This window comes from Silurus meridionalis, chromosome 26 (genome assembly GCF_014805685.1).
Source record: "Silurus meridionalis isolate SWU-2019-XX chromosome 26, ASM1480568v1, whole genome shotgun sequence".
NCBI classification, from domain to species: Eukaryota; Metazoa; Chordata; class Actinopteri; order Siluriformes; family Siluridae; genus Silurus; species Silurus meridionalis.
The window spans coordinates 16,146,517-16,172,525 of NC_060909.1; the positions used below are offsets into that span (position 1 = coordinate 16,146,517).

General features: G+C 41.5%; 1 protein-coding gene across 1 annotated transcript in view; it reads left to right on the forward strand.

The window, feature by feature from the left end:
* The window catches only part of LOC124379808 (interleukin-1 receptor accessory protein-like 1-B), a 322,414-nt gene that overhangs the window by 276,537 nt on the left and 19,868 nt on the right, over window positions 1-26,009 (forward strand). Inside the window, exons 8-9 of the mRNA XM_046840387.1 lie at window positions 1,446-1,591; window positions 19,641-19,787. Of these exons, the coding sequence (XP_046696343.1) occupies window positions 1,446-1,591; window positions 19,641-19,787 (293 nt within the window). The remainder of the gene's footprint in view (window positions 1-1,445; window positions 1,592-19,640; window positions 19,788-26,009) is intronic.

The following is a 26,009-nucleotide window of genomic DNA, read 5'->3' on the forward strand; positions in this document are numbered from 1 at the left end:
GTGCATTGATTCGCACGTCAAGCCATTACAAAGCTGCCCTGTGATGACTAGCTAATGCTACAACTTCCCGTCATATTGACAAAAGTTGGTGGACACCTGACCATAAGATTCTAGATGCTTTTTAAACCGCTGATTCCAGATTTAGTCCCTATTTCAGAATCAGAAGCAGAAATAGCTTTATAACCAAGTATGTTTACACACACAAGACATTTGACTTGGCGACAGGATCTTCCAGTGTAAGGGAAAGTACAGACATAAAGTAACATAATGTAAATATTTGCACTTTTATGTACCTCCATTCTTCTGGGAAGATGTTCCTCTAGATTTTAAGACTGTTTGTGTAAAGATTTAGAGATCAGCTAACAAGACCAGGTTGAGGAGACCTGGGTGCAGTCAGTAGTGATGGGTCGTTCATGAACAAATCATTCATCTTGAAAGAGTCTTTAATGTGATTCAGAAAAACGAGTCGTCTCAAAAAGTGATTCGTTAATTTCCTACAGGACATGCGTGAGCCTAGTATCGCAAAATCTCCTCAGGTTTTGTACAGAATTGAGTTTATCTCATGAGTCCTCTTTGTCATGTGACTTCCATTTTACCTACTGTACCTTCTGTACATGAATCACTATGTACATATGGACCATACCTTCATTTAACATACTGTTATTTATTGTAAATAGGCCACTAACTGCCTTTTATTGGCTCTGTACATGTATTTTGCACGATGACAATAACGTTGAATCTAAGCTAATCCACAAATGCTATGAAGTGCATTACACAGGAGTAGTTTATCTCTGGTCCGAGTTGTTTGTTCTTTTGTCACTTGACTACTATTTACGCTACAGTAGCCAGTTATATATAAAAAAAATTATTTCGGCTTCTCCCATTAGGGGTCGCATTTGGCACATGTTTTTACGTTGGATGCCCTTCCTAACGCAACCCTCCCCATTTATCCGGGCTTGGGACCGACACTAAAAGTGGCTGGGGTTGGTTCCAGTTATTTATATACATATATAAATTATTGGAACTACAGCCAAAGTTTGTGTATATAGATGTGTTGAGGGATCTGCTAATTGGAAACGTAACATTTTATTTTATTTCTGATCAAAGGAAGGAAATAAACTAAATGATTCCTTTAAATGAATGAGATTCAAAGAACCAAGTCACTAAAATGACCCGATCTCCCCCTCACTAGCGGTCAGTTCAATTCAGCAGTTCATCAAGTCCTCAATAGGGTCGTGGTCAGCGTTCTTTAGCAGGCCGCTCAAGATCTTCCACTCCAATCCATGCCAACCGTATCTGCAACAGGTTTGGGTCTCCTAGTTCAAGGGAAAATGTAATGTAATCCAAAGGCTTCCTATAGATTTTCCTTGTCCATTTAATGTATCTTTAATAGATTACCATAAAAGTAATGGCAGTCCTTTCTTTTTACTGCTTCCATCCTGTAGGACTTTGCGAGAGCACCTGGGAGAACAGGAAGTATCCATCTCTCTGACCATAGATGCCTTAGAAGAAGGTGACCTGGGGAACTACACGTGCTTTGTGGAGAACGGCAACGGCAGACGCCAAGCAAATGTCCTGCTTACCAAGCGCGGTAAGAAAACCAGACACGACATTTCACACACACACACCAGAAGCACTGGAAGTTGTTATGAACGTTATCATAAGGCGGGTCTACTGTATACGCATCAGAAACCAATGTTTTATCACTTCAGCCTCTGCCATTTTGCCTAGTTTAAAAGGATAAACCACATTTTATTGGTTATCAGTGATTACGGAAAGAACCCATTAAAGCGACTGGAATCAGTGGCTTCCTTTGCCACCTTTATTTTAGCACCCATGCCAAATATATCAAAGTGACCATGCTTGAAGCTTCTGTCTAAGCATAAAAAAAAATAAATTAATAAATCCTCAGGGGCGAACAGCAAAGTTATCACTGTTGCTAAGTGACTTCCCGTATGCATTTATGAGCGACTTTCCCAGCTCGGTGCTCTCGCTTGCCTTTTAGTGGCACTCTATAATCGAAATCGCTGCACTCGTTCTTTGTCGAGAGGTTTGAATTCACATCTGGAAAGGATTGTTAAGGGGCAAAAAATAAATGAATAAATAAATAAATAAATACCAATACAAAGGAAGCAGCAAATCCATGGCCACTTTCATCTCTGTTTCGCTTTCCGCCGAGAGAAAAGAGGCGAGTGGGTAGATTGCATTTAATCTGTTTTGCAGCCGTCTATTTTTCACAGCATATTTAGCTCGGCGCAGGCCTGTCCTCTGCGCTGTTGTACACCGCTCGGCAGGTCCAGAGCCTCGGGGTCTACTGGTAATGGAATCTCCTGCAGTGTGTGTTCAATGTCAGCATGGGATGGATGGAGGCCACTTGTGATGCAGCTGCACCGGCACAAAGACTGCGCCCAGTTTGATACCTGCAAGAAATTTTAATTATGCATCAACCCGAATGCAGATGCTTTTATCCGGAGTCAACAGACATGCCACAATGCAGCTGTTTCTGAGATCGCTAATGAACTCGCGGACTGAATCAGGTCAGATCAGATAGGTGGAAAAACATCAGTAGAGCAAACACTATATGGACAGAAGCCATTTTTTCCAGCTATATTTAGTTGTTTTCCAGAAAGAAATGTGTATAAAATGAATAAGGAAGCATGGCATTTTTCCTGCACTTGAACTAAGAGACCCAAACCTGTTCCCTCATGACAATGCCCCTGTGCACAAGTTCAGCTCCACACTTCACATGGATTGGAGTGGAAGATCTCGCCTTTTATAGAGCTCTAACCTCAACCCCATTGAACAACTTTGGGATGAATGTGAATGTGGAAGATCTCTAAAGAGTGGAAGTTGTTATAAGAGCAAACGAGGACTACGACTCACATAGTCAGGTGTCCACAAACTTATGTTCAGTTTGGGACAAAAGCTTGTCAATATTGGCAGAGCAGCAAGATATACTACAATCTTCCATTGTGTCTACATTCACGACTCATTTAACATCCATTTAAATACTGATTCATGTTCTCTAGATTATTTCAAAAGTACTCACTACTAGCCCACCTAACAGTTAAAAATGATCCAAGTGACGCTTGACTAGGGAAGGAATCATGCTGCAGGACAGTTAAATGACAGGGTTGCCAGATTTGGCAGATTTGCTTACAATTTGAATGGAATTAGATTTATCTTTATTGGCAAGTTTCATGTTGCTTGTAGGAGAAATTAAAAAAAAAAAAAACTCACCAAATAAAACAATAAACCTATAGAATCTGATATATTGATGTATTTGATCTACAAAAATATTTTTGTAATGTATATACCTGGACCTGGACTATTCACTTAATCAATAATTAATGGTTGCCATCAGTTCATGACCTCAAGCTCGAGGCGAATTTAGGTTTACAGCAGGTTAATTATATGTGTAGGTGTGTGTGAGAGAGAATGAGTGTAGGTATGAGAGTGTGTGTGCGTGTGTTTTAACTAGTATTCTGCATGTAAAGGTCTGTACTGAAAAACTTCGGTGCGAATACACCGTTAGACCTCTAATATATATTAGGAAATTTTATGAATGAGCAAAAATTCAGCATGCATTTTTGATTGACCGTTTTAATTTTAAATATAAATAAATAATTATATAAGAGGCGAAATTAAATCCTTCAACGCAAAACATATTTCACGACGTCTCCTTTCTTCACTCAGATATGAAATAGATAAAACTCCAATTAAAAAATATTTTTAATCAATAAATGTTTGTTTTACTGATGCGCCAAGTCTTAAATCAAGCACCAAAATCGGCCATGACGCACACATCCGGCAATTAAACCCGTCCGTGTGGAAACGCAGCAAAAGTTCCGTTTGGTGTATTGATGATTTACGTAATAAAAAAAAAAACATAATTACTTAAAAACAGTTTCAAGAATATTTTGTCTTGTGCTCTATGTTGATACATTTGCATAAAGTGTCCATATTTGTCCATGCTAATGTTGATTAGAGTATTAAAAACCTGAAACGTGCAATTACAATGCGATCACAATATAAATCATGACAATCATGCGATATTTAAATCGATTGGGAGTGAAATTGAATTCAGTGGATTGTTGTCCATACATTGTGTAAAGCCTAAGAAAAACAAAAAAACCCTCTCTTTTCTATACTCTTAATACTCTTCGTTTAGTTTAAGATTTGGCTTTTTTTTTTTTTTAGAAAGCTACTTGAAACCTGGCAAACCCTCCAGCTGTATTACACACCTTGGACCTGAAGTCTGTCTAAAACCATTCAAAGAAACGCTGTCTGTTTCAGAGTTACAAAAAAAACTAGTTTATCACATAAGCTGAGTGTGATAGCCTCTTGACTTGAATGGATTTGAAGCAATTGTGTTATGAATGTCCTCCTGCCCCGACGAAATTTACGATCACGAGCTGCTGCTGGGTTAAGTGTCCTTTGTCACCTCATTCTCACCCAATTTAGTCGTTCTTGGATTGAGCGACACTGCCGGCACCTTGCATCTCTCCATCTCCCTATATACACTAAAAGAGAGAGGGGTCGGTTAACTAGCGTGAATTGCTTTGGCATAGTCACAGTGGCGTACGATAGGCCAAATGCTGCACCACTCAGGACAGTGAGGTTAAGTGCATATTTTAACACAGGAGACATGGGAGATTTTTTTCTTTTTTCCAGGAAGCTGAATCATAGAAGTAGGAGGCAATAATAGACCCGCATGCCTATAGGCGCTCTTCTGATTCAGCAATGTTAATCTTCACCATTTAAAAATGTCTCTGTATTTTTTTTAACAAGCCTGAAACTGGGTGGTCTGGTGCACTGCATACTATTATTATACCCATATCTGGCTGTTTAAATATTAAAGCCATCCAGAGCCCGAGAATCAGCCATGACTGACAGCTTCTTGTCCATGAACAAAGAACTGCTTATTCATCTTCAGTGATATTGAGTGAGCGTGGGTATGTGTGTGTGTGTGTGTGTGTGTGTGTGTTATTATTATTCTGAATACGGTATTCCTGACTTTTTTAAATTCTTTCTTTCTGTCGTTCTGTCTTTCTTTCTTTCTTTCTTTCTTTCTTTCTTTCTTTCTTTCTTTCTCGTTGATCTCAAAACCACATTCGTTTTATATTTAACATTGGACCCTTCGCATGTACCTCCACCTCTCCAGGCTCTTCTCAACCTGCTCCCTACTCCCGTCACAAATCACAATATCATCCGCAAACATCATAGTCCATGGAGACTTCTGTCTGATCTCGTCCCTCAACCTGTCCAACATCACTGCAAACAAGAAAGGGCTCAGAGCCGATCCTTGATGCAATTCCACCTCCACCTTGAACCAGTCTGTTGTTCCTACTGCACACTGTCCTCATACATGTCCTGCACCATCCTCACATACTTCTGACACACCTGACTTCCTCATACAATACCACAACTCCTCTCTTCACCCTGTCGTACGATTTCTCTAAATCCACAAACACACAATGCAACTCCTTCTGACCTTTTCTATACTTCTCCATTAACATTCTCGAAGCAAATAATGCGTCTATGGGGCTCTTCCTCGGCAATAAGCCATACTGTTGCTCGCAGATGGTCACCTCTTCTCTCACCTCTGTCTTACACAACTAATCAAATTTATTCCCCTGTAGTTACTGCAGGTCTGCACATCTCCCTAATTCTTAAAAACCGGTTCCTTCCTTCTTCATTCCTCAGGCATCCTCTCACCTTTCAAAATTTTCATCTTCTAAACACACTCTCCTCACTAGTCAACACATTTCCATCTCCATCCTTTTTTGCTCTAACTTGCAGCACATCCTAACCAGCTATCCTCTGCCTGGCCAATCGGTACAAATTCTTTTCTCCTTCCTTAGTGTCAAACTTCTCATACAGCTCCTCATATGCCTTTTCCTGGGCTTTCACCACATCCCTCTTCACCTGTCAAGTCAAGTCAAGTTTATTTGTATAGCACTTTTCACAACAGACATTGTCTCAAAGCAGCTTTAAAGAAATCAACAGTCAAGGTGAATGGTGTGCATTTATCCCTGATGAGCAAGCCATGGCGACTGTGGCAAGGAAAAAACTCCCTTAGATGTTATGAGGAAGAAACCTTGAGAGGAACCAGACTCAAAAGGGGAACCCATCCTCATTTGGGTGACATCAAGAGTTTGATCATAAATCTTTCAACAATACAGAACACTGGAGAGAGAGAACTAACATGAGTACTGGAGTATAAGATAATAAGTAAATGTTCTTTCTACAGTCTTTGGTATAAAAGTAGGAGCTACTGAGCTCAACATTTGTGATCATCACAGATCCAGCATCAGCATCTCCATGCCAGAACCTTTAAACACTCCAGGAGGTCCAATGTCAAACTCCACACATGCAGTGGGATCCAATTGGCACTGGTACATCTCTAGATGGTTCAGGATGTTTGCGAGTTTGGCATCTACTTCTTTAAAGTCCATAATCTTCATGAGGTGGGACGTGACTGGAGCTGGCCAAACCTCAGGAAGCCTCGGGATGGGGAGAGAAAGAGAAGCAGTGGAGAGGAATTAGCGTAGCTGCTGTTCATGATATTAACAGAACAAGTTGATAATGTGCATGTGATCAGATGTTCTGGAGCACAAGGTTATGATGTTATGTGTAGGCTTTGCTAAAAAGATATGTTTTTAATCTGCACTTAAACTGGGAGAATGTGTCTGAGCCCCGAACACTGTCAGGAAGACTATGGGAGCTAAATGTGAAAATGCTCTACCGCCTTTAGTGGACTTTGCTATTCTAGGAACTACTAGAAGCCCAGAGTTTTGCTGCTGCAGCATCAACTTGTACTCCTGCCTACTTTACTTATCACTCTATCGATCCCATTCCAACACCATGTCTCTTTGTCTTCCTTTCTCTTTCCAGTTGTCACATCAAGTAGCTTTCTAGCTGTCTCCCTTATCAATTCTGTAGTAGTTGCTCAATCATCCAGCACCTCTTCACCACCACCGAGCCCCTGTCTGAACTCTTCTCTAAACATTACACTACAGTCTTCCTCCTTCAGTTTTTACCATCTTATTCTTCTTTCAGTTCCCACTCTCCTCCTCTTCTTCTTCACCTCCAAAGCCATTCTACAGATCACCTCCTGATGCTGTCTATCTACACTGTCCACTGCCAACACCTTACAGTCTCCAATCTCCTTCAAGGTTTTTATTTGTTAATGCCACTCTTTGTGCAGACACAGAGGAATTGAAAATTGTAAATACAATAAAAAAGATGATGCACAAATAAACACTGATGTCGGAGAAAGAGATGCATCGTTTGTGCCGCCATCTAGATTGCATCTCCTGCATAGAACTTAGTGCACTCTTATATGTTCTATGCTCCTCACTCTTCTTAAAATAAGTGTTCACCACTTCCATTTCCATTATTTTTGCAAAATCTACCACCATCTGCCCTTCCACATTCTTCTCCTTAAAGCCATACGTACCCATCACCTCCTCATCACCTCTGTTTCCTTAACCAAAATGGCCATTGAAATCTGCCCCAATCACCAATCTTCCATTTTTAGGTACACTCTTCTCCACTTCATCTGACTCTCTCCAGAAATCCTCCTTTTTCCCCATCTCACAATTCACTTGTGGAGCATAGGCACTGATGACATTTATCATCACCCCTTCAACTTTCAGCTTCACGTTCATCACCCTATCAGAAACTCTCTTCACCTCCACTACACTCTTACTGTACTCTTCCTCCCGGATCACCCCTACACTATTTCTCTTTCCATCCACACCATGATAGAACAGTTTAAACCCACCTTCAATGTTCCTGGCCTTACTCCCTTTCCACTTGGTTTCCTGAAAACACAGAATGTTTACCTTTCTCCTCTCCATCATATCAGCTACCTCTCCCCCTTTACTAGTTATAGTACCAACATTTTACCTGGGGCTTTACAGAGTGTAAGAATGATAGAAAATTACTGACATTTGTGTATTTAACCTAGGAACAAGCCTTGGGTGAGTGTTGACAGGAAAAAACTCTTAGATGTTATTAGGAAGAAACCTTAAGAGGAACCATTTTCGAAAAGGGAACCCATCCTCATCTGGGTGACACCAAGAGTGTGATTATAAATCATTAGTATTACAAAACACTTGAAAAGAAATATCATGAGCACTGTGATTGTGAGTAATGTCCTTTCTACAGTCTTATACAGTCAGCTGGAGTTGTGCTGTATAACCAAGTGCTCCAGAGCAACTCATAAATGAGCTAAACATCTGAGATCATTATAGATTCAATACCAACTCATTCATGCCTAAAGCCTTTAAATGTTCAATGATGGAGAAACAGCACATGTAGATTGTTATTTTGAGTATCGATTAAGAGTCCTCAAAGTCTAAAATCTTCATAAAGTGGAATGCAACTGGAGCTGGCACATCTCTAGATGGTTTGGGATCTTTATAGGTTCAGCATCTCCTCTTTGAAGGTCCAAAATCTTCATGAGGTGGGACACAACCGGAGCTGGTACAATGTCTAGATACATTTGTCTAATTCATACAACTGAGTATCTAAGGTGTTAAGGGCCTTGCTCAGGGGCCCAGAAGTAGCAGCTTAGTGTGGCTGGGATTGGAACTCATTGGTTCCAATCTCCGCTTAGAGCACAAAAAGACACACGTATGACCAATTCCAGGAAACAATTATGCTCTGTTATGCATATGGAAGTTCACTTCAAAGGAACAGATGGATTGAGCTATCCAGAGATCCTGACTCGTCGTCCCCTATCCAACAAAGACATGTTTCTACTCCTCTCGTGTGACTACATCAACACCCATACACCGAAGACTCAATGAACTGTTTGATGATGATATCATGCTTTGACCTTCCCAGACACCAGATCTCATCCCAAGTGAACATCTGTGAGAGACAAGCGAGACAGTCGCTCTCCATTCTCTCTCCATCAACAGCAAAACACCAAGACTTTTAGAAAGAAACGTCTTTCAGAAGGCGCAGTGCATTGAAGTGCATTGAAGCTGCTCAGGCGCTTCACGGTGGCCTGCACGCTACTAAACACGTCTTTTTTTTTCCTTTAATTTGTCATACATCTGTCCATAACCAGATACAATATGACACTCATCTCAGTCATCCCAGCAGTGTGGGAAGCGGAAAGATGTGTCATGATCGATATAATTAAGCAATTATGTTATTATCTCGAACTACAATAATAACATGACTAATGGAAGACCCCCTGCTACTCAAACATTTGAGTCTGTTGAAGATTTTTTGCATCCTGTGGCGGGTTTTCTTAGCCGTTTTGTTCAAAATGGCATGTTAAAATAAGTTTATTTCTCACTCTGAACATAGACTCACGGTATATACAGAAATATGATACATGTAGGTGGGGAAAACAGTATAAACAGCATGACCAGAACTGTGTTGATTATACAGTAGGTGTAAATCATAAATACATGATAACAGATGAATGAATCAGGCCACATGCTATCAGGCTATTTCGAAACTTCTTAACCTGCAGGTAAGATTGTTCTTCATGCGGCTCGTCCGTGACTAGGTGCTCCAAACGCAGTTTGCCAGATGGCAGATTGAAAAACAGATTGTGTGCTGAGTGACTTGAGGTCTGAGGTGATTTCGTGAGCCTTCCTCAGGCACCGTGTCCGGTTGATGTCCTGTAAAGTCGCGAGTCTGTTGCGCGTGATGAGTTCGGCTGTTCTCGCTGCTCCAAGGTAGAGCCTTGCGGTTGAGGGCGGGCATGCAACTGGTCAGGACTCTCTTGATGGAACAGCAGTAGAGGGTCTGAGAATTTAAGGGGTCAGAGCAAACTTCTTGAGCTGAAACAGGGACACATGCAAAGTCCGGAGAAAGAAAGAAAGAAAGAAAGAAAGAAAGAAAGAAAGAAAGAAAGAAAGAAAGAAAGAAAGAAAGAAAGAAAGAAAGAAAGAAAGAAAGAAAGAAAGAAAGAAAGAAAGAAAGAAAGAAAGAAAGAAAGAAAGAAAGAAAGAAAGAAAGAAAGAAGAAAGAAAGAAAGAAAGAAAGAAGTAGCTAGTCTACTAATCATAGAATGTTAGGGGTCAGATAAAAACTTGTCAAGCTGCCGAAGGGACATGTGCTAGGTAGTCAGGAAGGAAGGAAGGAAGGAAGGAAGGAAGGAAGGTAGGTAGGTAGGTAGGTAGGTAGGAGGTAAGGAAGGTAGGTAGGTAGGTAGGAAGGAAGGAAGGTAGGTAGGTAGGTAGGTAGGTAGGTAGGAGGTAAGGAAGGTATGTAGGTATGTAGGTAGGAATGAAGGAGGTAAGGAAGGTAGGTAGGAATGAAGGAGGTAAGGAAGGTATGTAGGTAGGAATGAAGGATGTAAGGAAGGTAGGTAGGTAAGAAGGAAGGTATGTAGGTAGGAGGGAAGGAAGGAAGGAAGGGATGTATGTAGGTAGGAAGAAAGTAAGGTAGGTAGGAAGGAAGGAAGGAAGGAAGGAGGGACGGAAATTGAAAGTTAGTATACTACTAAAATTACTATTTAGGCTTTTCACACACCTGTATTTGTATTACACTATGTTAACATAACATTAGTAGCTAAATAATGCTAGTCTTTTTTTTATTAGTTACATACAGTGGGGCAAAAAAGTATTTAGTCAGCCACCAATTGTGCAAGTTCTCCGACTTAAAAAGATGAGAGAGGCCTGTAATTTTCATCATAGGTACACTTCAACTATGAGAGACAAAATGAGAAAAAAAATCCAGAAAATCACATTGTCTGATTTTTTAAAAAAAATTATTTGCAAAGTATGGTGGAAAATAAGTATTTGGTCACCTACAAAAAAGCAGGATTTCTGGCTCTCACAGACCTGTAACTTCTTTTTTAAGAGGCTCCTCTGTCCTCCACTTGTTACCTGTATAAATGCCACCTGTTTGAACTCGTTATCAGTATAAAAGACACCTGTCCACAACCTCAAACAGTCAGACTCCAATCTCCACTATGGCCAAGACCAAAGAGCTGTCAAAGGGCACCAGAAACAAAATTGTAGATCTGCACCAGGCTGGGAAGACTGAATCTGCAATAGGTAAGCAGCTTGGTGTGAAGAAATCAACTGTGGGAGCAATTATTAGAAAATGGAAGACATACAACTACTGATAATCTCCCTCGATCTGGGGCTCCACGCAAGATCTCACCCCGTGGGGACAAAATGATCACAAGAACGGTGAGCAAAAATCCCAAAACCACACTAGTGAATGACCTGCAGAGAGCTGGGACCAAAGTAACAAAGGCTACCATCAGTAACACACTACGCCACCAGGGACTCAAATCCTGCAGTGCCAGACGTGTCCCCCTGCTTAAGCCAGTACATGTCGGGCCCGTCTAAAGTTTGCTCGAAAGCATTTGGATGATCCAGAAGTGGATTGGAAGAATGTCATATGGGCAGATGAAACCAAAACTTCTTGGTAAAAACTCAAATTGTCATGTTTGGAGGAGAAAGAATGCTGAGTTGCATCCAAAGAACACCATACCTACTGTGAAGCATGGGGGTGGAAACATCATGCTTTGGGGCTGTTTTTTTGCCGAGGGACCATGATCAGTGTAAAGGAAAGAATGAATGGGGCCATGTATCGTAAGATTTTGAGTGAAAACCTCCTTCCATCAGCAAGGGCATTTAAGATGAAACATGGCTGGGTCTTTCAGCATGACCATGATCCCAAACACACCGCCCAGGCAAACGAAGGAGTGGCTTTGCAAGAACCATTACTAGGTCCTGGAGTGGCCTAGCCAGTCTCCAGATCTCAACCCCATAGAAAATCTTTGGAGGGAGTTGAAAATTCGCGTTGCCCAGCGACAGCCCCAAAACATCACTGCTCTAGAGGAGATCTGCATGGAGGAATGGGCCAAACTACCAGCAACAGTGTGTAAAAACCTTGTGGAGACTTACAGAAAACATTTGATCCCTGTCATTGCCAACAAAGGGTATATAACAAAGTATTGAGATGAACTTTTGTTATTGACCAAATACTTATTTTCCACCATAATAGTGAATAAATACCAGTGTGAGTAAAAAAAAAGGGTGAAAAATACATATGTACACATTAATAAGTAATATTTGGATTAAAAAGGACCACATGTTAAAAAGTCAGACATTTAAAAGCAGCTGGTGGTCCTGTGTGCACAGAACATCATTCAGTACCCAGGCATTAATAAAACCAATAAGATTGTTTGTTAGTTTATTAATAGGCAAACTCTGCCCTGAACCTAGCAAATATGATCCCTTTTACCACCACCTCAGGATCTACAGTACCTTCTCCTTTCAGTTTTCTTTTCCTGGTTAACCAGATTGCCAGCTTTAATTCTTCTATCAGATATTTGATAAGGCAGATACATTTTCTGTCTAAGTGTAAGTATTAGGGCCCAAAGATAAAGACTTTTGCCCAGGTCTTTGACCCATCCTTCTAGAGCCCAGGAACAGCCCTCTCAGCCTATAATAGGATAAAAACAAGTGGTCTACTGACTCTTCTGTGTTGCAGAAGTGAAATGTATTCTCTACAGTGGGGCTGTTGTGTGCCACGTAACTGTTTTTGCCCACCCAGTGAACAATCCTCCACTGGAGATCCCCAGTGCATTTCTCCATGAAAGGTTTGTACAGGGAGCCTTTGGGGGACCAATCTGGCTCAAGTAATTTTTAATGACTAGATGTATTTAATGCAGTGAAGAACATGAAATTAGTTACCCATGCTATTGTTCTGATGCTTAGGTTCAAGCCTGCCTTGCCTGGGAAGAGATTAGTTTTGGACCAGGGACTTTGGTTCTAGAACACAAGCAAGAATTAGTTTAAATTACAGCATTTACAGTACATTTATGGCATTTGACAGACACCCCTATTCAGAGGGACTAACACCAGAGCAGTTAAGGGTTACTTGCATCAATGACTGCTTGCTGCCGGGGTTTGAACTTGTAACCTTTTGAGTCCAAAGACTTAACCACTGAGCTACCACCTCCCCCAAAATCACTTGTCCCAAAACAAAATGAGTTAATAAGACGACTTTGTCCAGATTCATCTTGGTTTTAACTTAATCAAATGCTGTAATGCAGTACCTAGATCTTACAGTAGCTCTAGTTCCTACAGTAGATCTTAGTGTTAGCTCAATAGATTTCCATTTCAAGCTGTCCCAGAGCTGTTATGCAGCTCAGGCGATTCTGTAATCGTCAACATTGTGAGTCAGGTCAAAATATGTCAAAATCTCTTCCTGTCCAGGAGCTGTCCAACGATCAAGAGTTGAGAGGAAGTGTTTATTTGTTCTAATAAATTATAGGCAGAAAAAATTATTTGTGATGTTTCAAATATACACTGGTACCTCACTGGTTAAGGCATTGGCCATTAAGGAGTTTGTAGGGTTAATTCCCACCACACCAGCCCTTGACCCTACAAAGGTCATTTGTCAAGTGCCACACCTTCTAAATAGAAGCCCCTGCAAGGAGCATGCACTACCATTTTTCTTGAAAAGATTGGTAAATTCCAAAATCTGGTCAGGAGAACTTTATTTGCCATGCAGATTTTGATATATTTGAAAATTCCCTCCCACTGACACTCTAGTGAGCACAAATCATTAGAGCTCAAAGCGAGATCAGCAGAGCAGCGGAACAAGATGTTGTGCTCGGAATGTTATTACCTTGTGAAAGCTGTGGTGGTTAACACAGCTCGCCCGCATAATTCTGAACGCCGGAGTGTCTTCTTTTTTTCCCCCACCAGGAGCTTTCATTTGATGCAGCATATGGAAAGGATTTACTCAGAAAAAAAAACTTGCGGAAACATCTCTGGAGCGCCTGGCTTTCGGTTCTTAATCTTTCTGGTATGAAGACACGGTGTTCACATCCTGTGCTCAGATGTTTATTTCATGAGTGTAATGCTGCAGTATTAATGGCTTTCAGATCTACTGCCGCACTGTCGCGGAGTCTGCGGAGTACGATCGTTTCGGGGGCTCTTCGATGAGGGTCCGACCCTGAATAAGTGGGAGAATCACTGTGAAGCACCTACACACAAACACACATATTGCTATATATGCAGTATGCACGATGATCTACTGTGTTTAACTATGAATGCAGTCCTCTCTCTCTCTCTCTCTCTCTCTCATGTACCTTTAAGAGCCCTTCAGCCCCGGAGAGTCTGAAAAATAGGCCATCTAATTAGAGGATGTGTTTAAATTAGAGTACAAAGCTGCTTTGAAGATGCATTTCTACCTGTTACATATTGCTTTCTCTTTTAAACTTAATTAGCCACCGCACTCATCCATGCTGTAATTTGTGCCGTTTGAAAAAACGACCCCGTTCCCTTTATTTTTCTCTCTTTTTTTTCCCGTTTTCTTTCCCCCTGTTTAATAGCAGTTAAGAGTAATGAACTTCTCCGTTCAGCTCATTGTGCGAGCATCCTAATGTTCACTATTGACTTTTGGATCAGCGCTACTCTATTGTTTGGGTATTTTTTGAGGAATGATTCAGAAACCCTCGGAAATAGAGGTTGTTGTGGTGGTACAGCAGGTACTGCGTCATGCTTCCACATTTGATCCCAACCCTAAGTGATTGGAGTTTCGCCCCTTTTCTTTGTAGTTTTGTAAATTGAACTGGCCCCAGACCACAGGTTGCATGACCAGTTTGGTATTTAAGCATCTATCTTTGAACAGTGCACCTCAACAATGATGGGACTATTAGTGAATGGACCTTCAGTGCCACCCAGATGAGGATGTGATTTCCTTTTGCGCCTGGTTTTATTTCAAGGTTTCTTCCTAATGCGATATGACAGAGATTTTCCATGCCACAGCAATCAATGCACAATGCACAAGCAATGTGTATTTATCCCTGATGATGAAACTTGGGGCGAATGGGACAAGGAAAAACTCTCTTAGATGCTATGAGCAAGAAACCTTAAGAGGAACCAGACTCAAAAATTTAACCCATCCTCATTTGGGTGATATCAAGAGTGTGATTATAGTCTTTAAAACAATACAAAACACCAGAGAGTGAGAACTAACATGAGCACTAAAATGTAAGATTATAAGTAATGTCCTTTCTACAGTCTTATATAGTCAGATGACGTTGTGGAACCAGGAGCTACTGAGCAACTCCTATAAAATAGCTCAACATTTGAGATTATCATACATCCAACACCAGCTTCTACGTGCCAGAGCCTTTAAACACTTAAAGTCCAATGTCCAAACTCTACATGAAGTGGAATCCAAATGGCACTGGTACGTCTCTAGACGGTTCGGGATGTTTGCGGGGTCGGCATCTACTTCTTTAAAGGTCTTCATGAGGTGGGACGTGACTTGAGCTAGCACAACCTCAGGATGCCTCAGGATGGGTAGAAAAAGAGATAATATTAAAAAGCACAAGTTGATAATGTTTGATCAGATGTACTGGAGCACAAAGTTATGTCATCAGAATGCCCATTGTTAAAAGTGCTATACAAATGAAAATGAAGTCAAAGTCAAGTCAAGAAGCTTTTATTGTTATTTCTGCCATATTTAGCTGACGCAATACACAGTGAAATGAGACAACGTTCCTCCAGAACCCTGGTGCTACATTAAACAACATAAAGCTGCATCACACAACATAAAGCTACATAACAGAACACAGAAACAGAGTTAAGGTCTAAACTAAGTATCCTTGCCACATAAAGTGTATCGTATGCAACCAAGTGCAGACAAAAAAAACAGTGCAGACAGACAACACAAGACAGTGTGGGACACAAACACAAAATAGCGCCGACCAGTAGACCTACTGTATATGTTATACAGTAATGTGCAAAAGAGAACTATAAATGTTGTGCAAAACAGCAGTAGCAGCAGTCGAGGGTGCAAAACAGCTGGGTAAACAGTATAATATGATTAAATATAAAAATAATATGAATATAACATGGGTGGTGGAATGGATTGAGATGAGTAATGAGTGTGTGTTGAGTTCAGGTTGTACAGTTCAGTAGCACACAGTTAGATGTGTGTGTGTGTGTTTTGTACAGTTCAGTTCTGTGTGTTATGGAGCCTGATGGCCTGAGGGAAAAAACTGTTGCATAGTCTGGATGTGAGGCACGAATGCTTCTGAGTCTCTTTCCTTATGGTAGGAGAGTGTGTGAGGGGTGTGTGTGAGGGGTGTGTGGGGTCATCCGCAATGCTGATGGCTTTGAGGATGTGCAGTAGCGTGTGCTGCAAATGTTTGTGATAGAAGGGAGAAAGACTCAGATGATCTTCTCTGCCATCCTCACTATCCTCGGAAGGGTCTTGCGATCCGAGACAGTGCAGTTCCCAAACCAGGCAGTGATGCAGCTGCTGAGGATGCTCTCAGTGGTCCCTCTGTAGAACATGGTTAGAATAGGCAGAGGGAGATGGTCTTTCCTCAGCCTGCTCAGGAAGTAGAGGCGCTGCTGGGCTTCCTTGGTAATGAGCTGGTGTTAAGTGACCAGGTGAGGTTCTCCACCAGATGTACTTTGGTGCTTTTGGGACAATGGTCGTTGTCTCGAGGCACTGGTCCAGCATCCTTCCATGGGTTAACTCTGCATAGATTTTTCCTCACTTCAGCTGTGGCTAGACAGAGCACATGGTCGCTGGGAGGAGGGGTGGTCTTCCCTGCGTCCATGTTGTTCTGCACCTCAAATCGGGCATTGAAGATGCATATGGGAGGGAGGTGTCACGGTCACAAGCGGGTAAAGTTGTCTTGCGATCACCTTGATGCCCTGCCACATGCGCCGGGTGTCTCCTCTGCTCTAGAACTGACTGTGGATTCTCTTGCAGTGTGTGAGTTTTGTTCTTAAGGCTGTCTAGATTTTAAGCAGCGCACGCACTTTTGCAGTCATCCACGGCTTCTGGTTGGAGTGTGTAGTGATGGTCTTGGAGATGGTCACATCATCAACGCACTTGCTTGTAGCTGGTCACTGATGTGTATTCCTCCAAGTTGATGGAACCACCGTTGGTTGCAGCCTCCCTAAACATGTCCCAGTCAGAGCAGTCAAAACAGTCCTGAAGAGCAGAGGTGGGACCTGTTGGCCAGGTTTTTCCCCTGTTTCAGAACCAGTTTAGTGGTGCCAGGATCAGTTTTAGTTGATGCCCACTGAGTGACCCAGGCTATAAATCTTTCCCATGCTTTTGCTCACCGCTTGTGTAGCCGTTATGTAAGCGATAATTGTTGTTTTCATTACATCGCCCGGCGCTGACAGCACCTATAATAAGTTATCAATGGCACCAGAGGTGTCTCTACGCTGACAGCTTGTGCACTGCGGTTTTGCAATCGCATATTTTGCAGTGCTGCTTTCAGACTGCGAAGTAACGATGGCTGAACTGTGACTGTGGATGAAGGACAAGTATGTGTGTCTGCTTCAGCCATAACTAGAAATGTTAGAATTATAATGCTAGAATTAGCCTAATCTTGCGGTATTGATAGACAGAGATAATATACAGTGTATGTACAAAATTGGGACACCGCACTTTTATAGGGTTCCTCTTTAAACTGTTACCCCACAGTTGGAGTCACACAATGCAGGGGTCAGGGTGACAGAGGATATGCATGGAGGGAAAGAAAAAGAGAGAGATAGAATGGGTGAAAGAGAGTGCAGGATATACAGTGTGGACTCTAAGACTTAATTACAGCTTGTGAGATCATGTGTTCTGATTATCATGGTGCAAAGTTGAACTGGGAGACCCAAACTGTTCCAGTGTCCCTGTGAACAAAACCAACCCTCAATCCACTGAACACCTTTAAGATGGATTGGAACCCTGACTACTGCAAAGGCCTCCTCACCCTCCATCAGTACTAGAGTTTACTAACACTCTTATGGCTGAATAAACACAAAATCTAGTGGAACATCTTCCAAAAAGAGTGGAGGGTATTATAGCAGCAAATGGGGACTCAATGTGGAAATAGGATGTTCAAAAAGCACATCATCTTATGAGCAGTACCAAATGAAAGGGTACCAGACCATAGGGTCCCAACCGATTTCACTCGCCGCATGTTTGCAAACATTAAACAAAGCATTATCTTTTTCTTTTTGTTCATCTTCTTCTTCTTCCCCAGCCACACAAACACACAAGAGGCGTTCAGTGTCAGGAAGGCAAATCAGCTAAGCTCCTTTTTTCTTTCCATTTGCATGACACTACGCCTCCAAACAATGAACCTCATCTATCTCACCACCCCACCCCCACCCCTTCACATTCTCTTCCTTCTTTTTCTTCTTCTTTTCCTTCTCTCAGTTTCTTTCCTGACTCATCCCTGCATTCTCTTTTCCTAGAACAGAGCAAATATCAGTGACTGATTCCTCAGCAGTCGCTGTCCAAATATCAGCTCTGACAGATCGAGACGGCAGCAGCTCCATCTGAGGAAGAAAGAGAACGAGAGAGAGAGAGAGAGAGAGAGAGAGAGAGAAAGAGGAGGAATGATGAATCACACAACACCAAGTGGCTTTGTAAAATCTATTGGCACATAAGTGAAGCATAGACCTGCCAGTTCACAGATAATTTGTCTTAATCTAGACGGCGGTCAGGGGGACAGAGGAAGAGCGATGGACAGAGAGAAAGAAACAGAGCGAGAGAAAAGGGAAGAAAGGGAGAGCGCAGCAGGGACGGATGTGTGATGGACGTGTGATGGCAGATACAGTATGGTCCGAATACAACGGTACCGTTGTAAGAAAGAGTAGAGTGAATGGAGAAAAAGGGGGGGATATAGGGGCAGGAGGTACAAAGTGGGCCCAATTACAGCTTCTAGGCCTGTGAGATTGTGTACACACTGTGTGTGTGTGTATCCTTGCGCTGATCATTGTGGTCCAAAATTGCTTTGTATGAACCCCTGCGATGTATTGAGACAAATGCAGTACATAGCAGAACAAGCAAACATTAGTCGGCTGATGGGCCATGCCTACAGACTGAGCAAGCCAGCTACACACACACACACACACACACACACACACACTGACTAGTCCAGCTTGAATTTAACCTCTGTATTCTATCTGCATGCTACACGAATCCTTGCACTATTCGAAAGTGGCAATTGAAGCCGTGATGAGTTCGACCAGAATCAATTTTTCCTTAAGTGCTCCGGAGGATTTGGTCCGTTTCAATTCACTCTTTGCGATGGAGCTACACAACTGTGCTTTTTTAACGTGAAGGAGGAAAGAAGAAAAAAAGTGCTTTAACTATGTCTAATTGGCAGAATGGCTTACATCCTTTTCCGCATCACTTCCTCCGGGCGTCGGTGGGTCGCCTGTTCTCCGTATTAAACGCTCCATACGCATCCGGACGCCGGAATATTCCCTTGCTCAACTTTTATCGGATGTTGTCGTGGAAGCGGGGAAATGATGGATAACGAGGCTCCGAAAGAAGTTCGATCATCTATGAAAAGCGGCTGCTTGAACACTAATCGTTTGATCCGCTCGGATCTTTGTGACCCACAGAAAACTGTTCACGAGCAGCGTTTCCATTTAGCACTAAGCTTGTGTGTGTGTGTGTGTGTTGGGGGGGTTGTCAGGAGGGAGTAGTGTCTAACGAGCTTCTACCCTAGAGCTACTTAAAGAAATGCTACAGAGTCTTTTTTTTCCTCGGTCAAATGTTAATTCAATAGAGACGAATTTGTGAAGTTGCGAATAAAACTCTTTTGTTCCCATCTTTCTCTTTCTCTCTCTGTCTCTCTCTCTCTCTGTCTTTCTCAGCAGAGCTCATGTATACAGTCGAGCTGGCTGGTGGACTGGGTGCCATTCTCCTCTTGCTTGTCTTCCTGGTCACCTTGTATAAGTGCTACCGAATCGAGCTCATGCTGTTTTATAGGAACCATTTCGGCAGCGAGGACGTGGACGGCGGTAAGACAACTTCGAACTGCTTCTTCGGCGATAGACTGCTAACGATGCATGTTTTTTTTCCATTTCTTATGCTACTTCACTTCTTTACTACTGTTGTGGGTGAATTTCCTTGGGATAAACACAATGTGTTTAATATGAGCAAGACACAGATACAATACAAATGCTAGCGGTTAGCGCTCGGAAAAGATTAGAACATTAGATGCTCTGTTCACTGCTGTCTCGAAGGCCTTTTCTTCTCTTCTCCAATCAATGATTGTACATCAGCTGAATGGGTGCAGTTTAGCATTTAATCAAAGTTCTTCATTGGAGACGAAACAAATACCCAGAATCATGTTTATGCCTTGCTGACTGCACAGCATGCACTAAAATATTGAGACACCAGACTATTCCAGTTTTTCTTGGCGAGGCCAGGATCCAAAGCTCTAACGCCTTAATCACTATCCTATACAATTGTACAAGGTGGCACTCAATGACGTCTACTTCGTCTACCCCTGGTAACAAATGTCCTTTTTATATTAAAATCTGTAGACATTAATTCAAGTCAAGTAGCTTGTATTGTCATTTCAGCCATATTCAGTATAATACTTGGTAAAACAACATAAGACACAAGCACTTTTATTTTTATATCTGTTTTTACACTGTATGTCTTTGTCACATGTGACGATTCAAATGTGTCTTGACTGGATTCATCACCGAGCCATAATTAGCTTTTAATTCAGTTCAATTCAATGTCTCAAAGTAGCTTTACAGATAAAGAGGTTATAAAGTTGTATAAATAGAATGTATGTTTCGAGCCTATAAGATTGTTCTTTATAATTGTAAATTTATCCCTAATGAGCGAGTCAGTGGCTCAGTAGCATGAGGAACTCAAATGGAAACCCATCCTCATCTGGGTGGCACCAAATGTCCATTCTTTACAGTTCTATCATTGCTGAGGTGAACTTTTTACTGCTAAGTCATTATAGTAGACTGTTGATATCAATTACAGTCCAAATCCATACTCACATTTTTTGAGTTGCTGAGTAAGTTCATGAATCCTTAGCCTGTCAATGTGGAACCATCCCCATCTGCACAGATGGCAGATCTTCCATTCAAAAGTTCAACAACTTATGAGTTACCTCATTTAAATTGGCCACCAGAGGTAGTGTGAAGAGAAGAGAAGGACAGGAACATTGGTCACTGGTTCCTCAGGAGCATGTATAACTCAACAGAGAGGAGCAGAAAGAGAGAGATAGAAGGAAAGTAGAGGGACAAGGAGAGAGAAATAAATTTCACATAGAAAGAACCAGCAAACAAGAAAATAAGAATACATTTTGTAATAAAAATGTATCTTAGACTGGAGTTTTTAACTTAATTTCCTGTGTTTTTTTTTACAAAACTACAAAAAAAAATCTCGGTGAATATCACACACACACTCACTACCAAATATATCATCATTAATTAATAGTTTAGGTCAGGAGGACAAATATTTCTGTTCAGCTTTAGTCATCCCCTGAATAAAACTCAGTTGATAATGAAAAACTGACACACCTTCTACACGAATGTCATTCCTTCTTCTTAGATTTGAAGCTGTTGGGTGCTCCTGTAAGCCAAAGGCTGTAGCGCAGGCTGCCGTTTTGCGCTAGCTGATATCTCAATTTCATTCATGTCCACGAACTTGGAAAATTGCCCCATTTGAAAAGGTTGACATAATTGATTTATCCAGTTTAGCGAAATAAGGGGGGGAAACCTTTTTATATCTAATCTGTGATGGGATTTTTCTCATTAGAAGTTGATATTCACGTCGAATTCCTCTCGTATACCACTTTTATTAGGAACCAGGTCAAGCAATTCATGCAGTCAGATGAAGGCAGTGCATAAATCATGCAGATGTAACTCAAGAGATACATCCAAACATTTGAAGTGAAGGGACTTTGATAATGGCAATGGCACAACAAATTATCTCATTCATTCAACTGAGCAGCTATGGGCCTTGCTTTGGGCCTCAGGAGCAGCGTGGTGTGGCTGGGATTTGAACTGATGATATTCAGATCTGAAGTACATGCACTTATCCACTGAATTACCAACTCCCCATATACTACTATGGGGGAAGTGGTAGCTCAGTGGTTAAGCTGTTGGTCCTTTGATCAGAAGGTTGTGAGTTTAAATCCTACCATACCTTGATATAAATGTAAACATAACAGTTCCTCAAAGATGATGGAACTGTAATGAATGGACATTCGGTGCCACCCAGATGACGATGGGTTCCTTATTGAGTTTGGTTCCTTTCAAGGTTTCTTCTTCATACCATCTCAGGGAGTTTTTCCTCACCATAGTCACCACTGGGTCACTCATTATGGATAGATTTATAAGGAACAAACTAATAAACTTATGTCCATTGTTAAAAGTGTTAAATAAACATCTTAGAGTGCACACCATATTGAACCTTTAGGTGGATGGCTATAATGGTAAGAAGATCAAGAAGATAAATAAAGTGGTCAGTGAGAATGTCAAGAACAGTCCCCCCCACCACCATGTTTCAATCATGATTCAATCAAAAACAAACATATAATTGATCTTATTATAGAACTGCTGGTCAAACAGGAAGCCTCATTTTTAGAATTCCGATCATTCATGGCCGTGTTTCGTTACATTTCTATGGAATTCTTGCATGACACAAATGGACTGCAGCAGACTCCATGTTTTTGGCAGAGGTTTGAGTGACAGCTCATTCACATTCCATCCCCGACCCATTATTCACATGATTTATTGCACACTTGTACTGCAATATCTGAGCGAAAAATAACCGCTACTTAGAATAAAACTTTAATCATATTAGGGTTCGGGAAGCCATGTGTTCTCGCAAAGTTGAAAGGAAACCAGCACAGTAGGAGCCAGAAACGGGTTTTGATAAACACGGCCTACGTGTTTTGAGGGACAGAATGCAGCCGTGACTCACGCACCACATTCCTATATCTATATATATATATATATATATATATATATTCCTTGGACTCCTTCAGAACCAAGGGTGTTAGTAAAGTCAGCTACTGATGTAGATGTGATGAGGAGGCCTGGGATCCAATCATGGTTCCAAGTCATCTCAAAGGTGTCCAATAGGGTTGAGGTCAATTTTGATAACAGGCCACTCAAGATCCTGTGTCTCAATAGCAGGCTTTTCAAGATCTTCCAATCCAACTCATGTATAGCATGCTAGGGAAAGGGAAAGGGAAGGGAACATTTCATGCTTCTGCAACCGATACTTTTTCTGTAGACTTTCTAAACAGAAGGTGTGTGTGTATAGCCATGTAACACAATGTCTGTGGTCACAGATAACTAGGGGAAAAAATAGTGACTCTGTGAGTCATAAATCCTGCAGAATAACCTGCGGCCTAAATCTTCTGTAATTAATGTACATAAAAATAAATTAATAAAAAACGAATCCAGTCGCCATTACAATACGTAACCTGCTGAAGCCAGCCAGCAACAGCAGCGGTAATTTACGCCACCTCTCCGGTCATTAACGTTTCATCATTTCAAAATCTATAGAATCCCCGACCTGCTACTCGGTGTTTATTGTGGGCTCTAATGAACATATACGTTTCGACCCTCGTGCTCTGTTTATTTCTTTCAGTCGCAGCGGAGAAATTACAAGCGGTTTGTTTGATGAATTGTGTTCAGCGGGGTGCTTCGCTCTGCCTGACATTCCATTAAACAAATTGAATGGGCCTTGAACTTTAGAACAGGACAACACGGACGAAATATTTCAACAGATTCAATATTGGATTTTTTTTCTCCGTCGCATGTCTCACTTTTTTTTTTTATTTCTAGTGGAACCCAGATAAATAGATGAATGGACAAAAGATTGGGAACACCTAATATTTTTTGAACTTCCATTCCACTTTTTGGTCTCCATTCACTGTAATAAGGACCTCCACTCTTCTAGGAAGTTGTTCTATTAAATTTTGGAGTGTTTCTAAAGATTATTCAGCCACAAGGGTGTAGTAAACTCAGGGACTGATGTAGGTGAGGAGGCCCATTCATTCCAAAGCATTCAATTCATTCCGAAGGTGTTCAAAAGGGATTAGGTCAAAGCTCCATAGTATCAAGATCTTCCACACCAACCTATAGAAATCAATGAGCTGGCTTTGCGCACAGGGTCATTGTCATGCAGGAGCAGGTTTTCTACTGTAACTGAAGGGGAAACGTAATGCAAATGCATCCAGAGACATCCTATACAATCGTATAGGATACTAGTTAAGGCATTAGACTTTAAAACAGAAGGTCATATGTTCAAATCCCAGCTTCCCAAAACTCCCACCTCTGTGCCCCAGTGCAAGGCTCTTAACCACTCAGTTGTATATAGTAGACAATTGTAAGTCACTCTGGATAAGGGCATCTGAATAATGCCATAAATTTAAAGGTTTTGTGGAGGATGGAGCCCCCAGGAAGGAGGAAAAAAGGAAGGCCAAGGAGGAGTTTATGGATGTGGAGAGGGAAGACATGTAGGGAGTTGGTTTGAAAGAGGCAGATGTAGAGGACAGGGGGTTATGCAGACGGATGATCAGCTTCTTCAAGAAGAAGAAGAAGGGCTGGTAAGATTCAGCATTTCTGGTGCTGCTACGTGAATATCACAACGCTACGGAGACCGAGGCGCATCCTGAGAGTCACATAGAATACAGATTAACATGGCAGAGGTAGAGCTGCATCTTCCTAGAGACCGAACAGGAAAAGAACCTCTAGTTTTATTAAAAAGTTTTCTGGGATGTTTTTTTTTTCTTGCACTACAAAGGCCTGTTAGTGAATGGGTCCATGCTCTAGAAAGTCAGAAGACGATTTGCTGTTTGTCAGAACCAGAAAAATAAAAAGCCAAATTATTTGTACCCTATTGAATTGCAGCGCATCGTGATAGGGCGTAATCGTATCGCATTGGTAGCTGCTTCATATGTAGCTTTGATGTATCGTATCATTGGCTATGCATCAAGATGCAAATCGCATCGGCCTCAGTTGTGACACTTTAAAGGTATCCAGCACTCAGAAAAAGACAGCGATGATAGAACTCACATTTCTCTTATGTATATGTGGTGTATATATAATATTTATAGAATAATATGAGAATATTTACTTCTAGCTATCCGTTACTAATTTCAAGCTTTTTACTTTTCGACCGTACTTAAGATATTGCTGCCTGGTACGATGGGATTTATTTGCAGTTCAGTCATGTTTGAAAAGGAGCTCAAACTTTTTTTGAAGTGGCTGTCAGTGTGAGGAGGTTATTCATAATGTCCTCTAACAAGCATTGGCAGGCATCTGTGCTGAAATAGAGAAAGAGAGAGAGAGAGAGAGAGAGAGAGAGAGAGAGAGAGAGTCAAGAGCCAGGGGACGTGGCATATCGGATGTCACTAAGTCTACAGTGTTGTTTTGGTTTGGTTTTTTTTTTTTCGGAGCCATGCACATATTTTGTTCCCCTTCTTTATCCACCTCGATGGCCGACATTCTGTAGGTTTCTTGCCATTACTGCGAGAGTTGCACAGCCGTCCCTCTGCGAGTCCTGTAAGCGCAATAGATGGCTCTGAGGCAGATTGGAGAAGGGAGGAACAGGTTAGAGATGAAGGGGACTTAACGTGAGTGCCTTGAACTTAATTCCGAACAGCAATTGTCTCCTTTAATTGTAGCACTCCACCGAACTCGGGGGAGAGCGAAACAGATTTTCAATTTGCTCTCAGTTTAAGGGGATCAGTTTCAATAAGCCAGCAGGCCATGCCCACAGCTCCCTGAAGAGATGCACATGTCCCAGATACACAGAGGTGATTATTCCTGTTCCAACCTCTTTTTTTTTTTTTTGTCTCTGTCTCTCTTTCCCTCTGTTTTTCTCTACACATTCCACCCTGTCAACAAGTCTGAAAGCAGAGGAATCTGTCTGTCAGAAGGAGTTAAGTTTTACATAATCATACTGTACGATGTAAGAGGACGGTAAGTCGACGGCTCCGAAGCGAAGTTTCCGATCTTGACATGACACTCGGAGGCATCTTGGAGTTACCGGAATTACTCGAATTACAACCTGCTGTATTTGGAAAAGTGTTCAAGTGGCACTTTGAGCTGTAATTACTAGTAAGGACCTTGGGCAAGAAGGCAATTGTTCCGTAATAGCTGTCTCTTGTCGCATTTCTTTTTTTTTTTTTTTTTTTTGTGTCAGATGCATATAAACAAAGCAAAAAACGAAAACAAGTTATTTATTTGTTT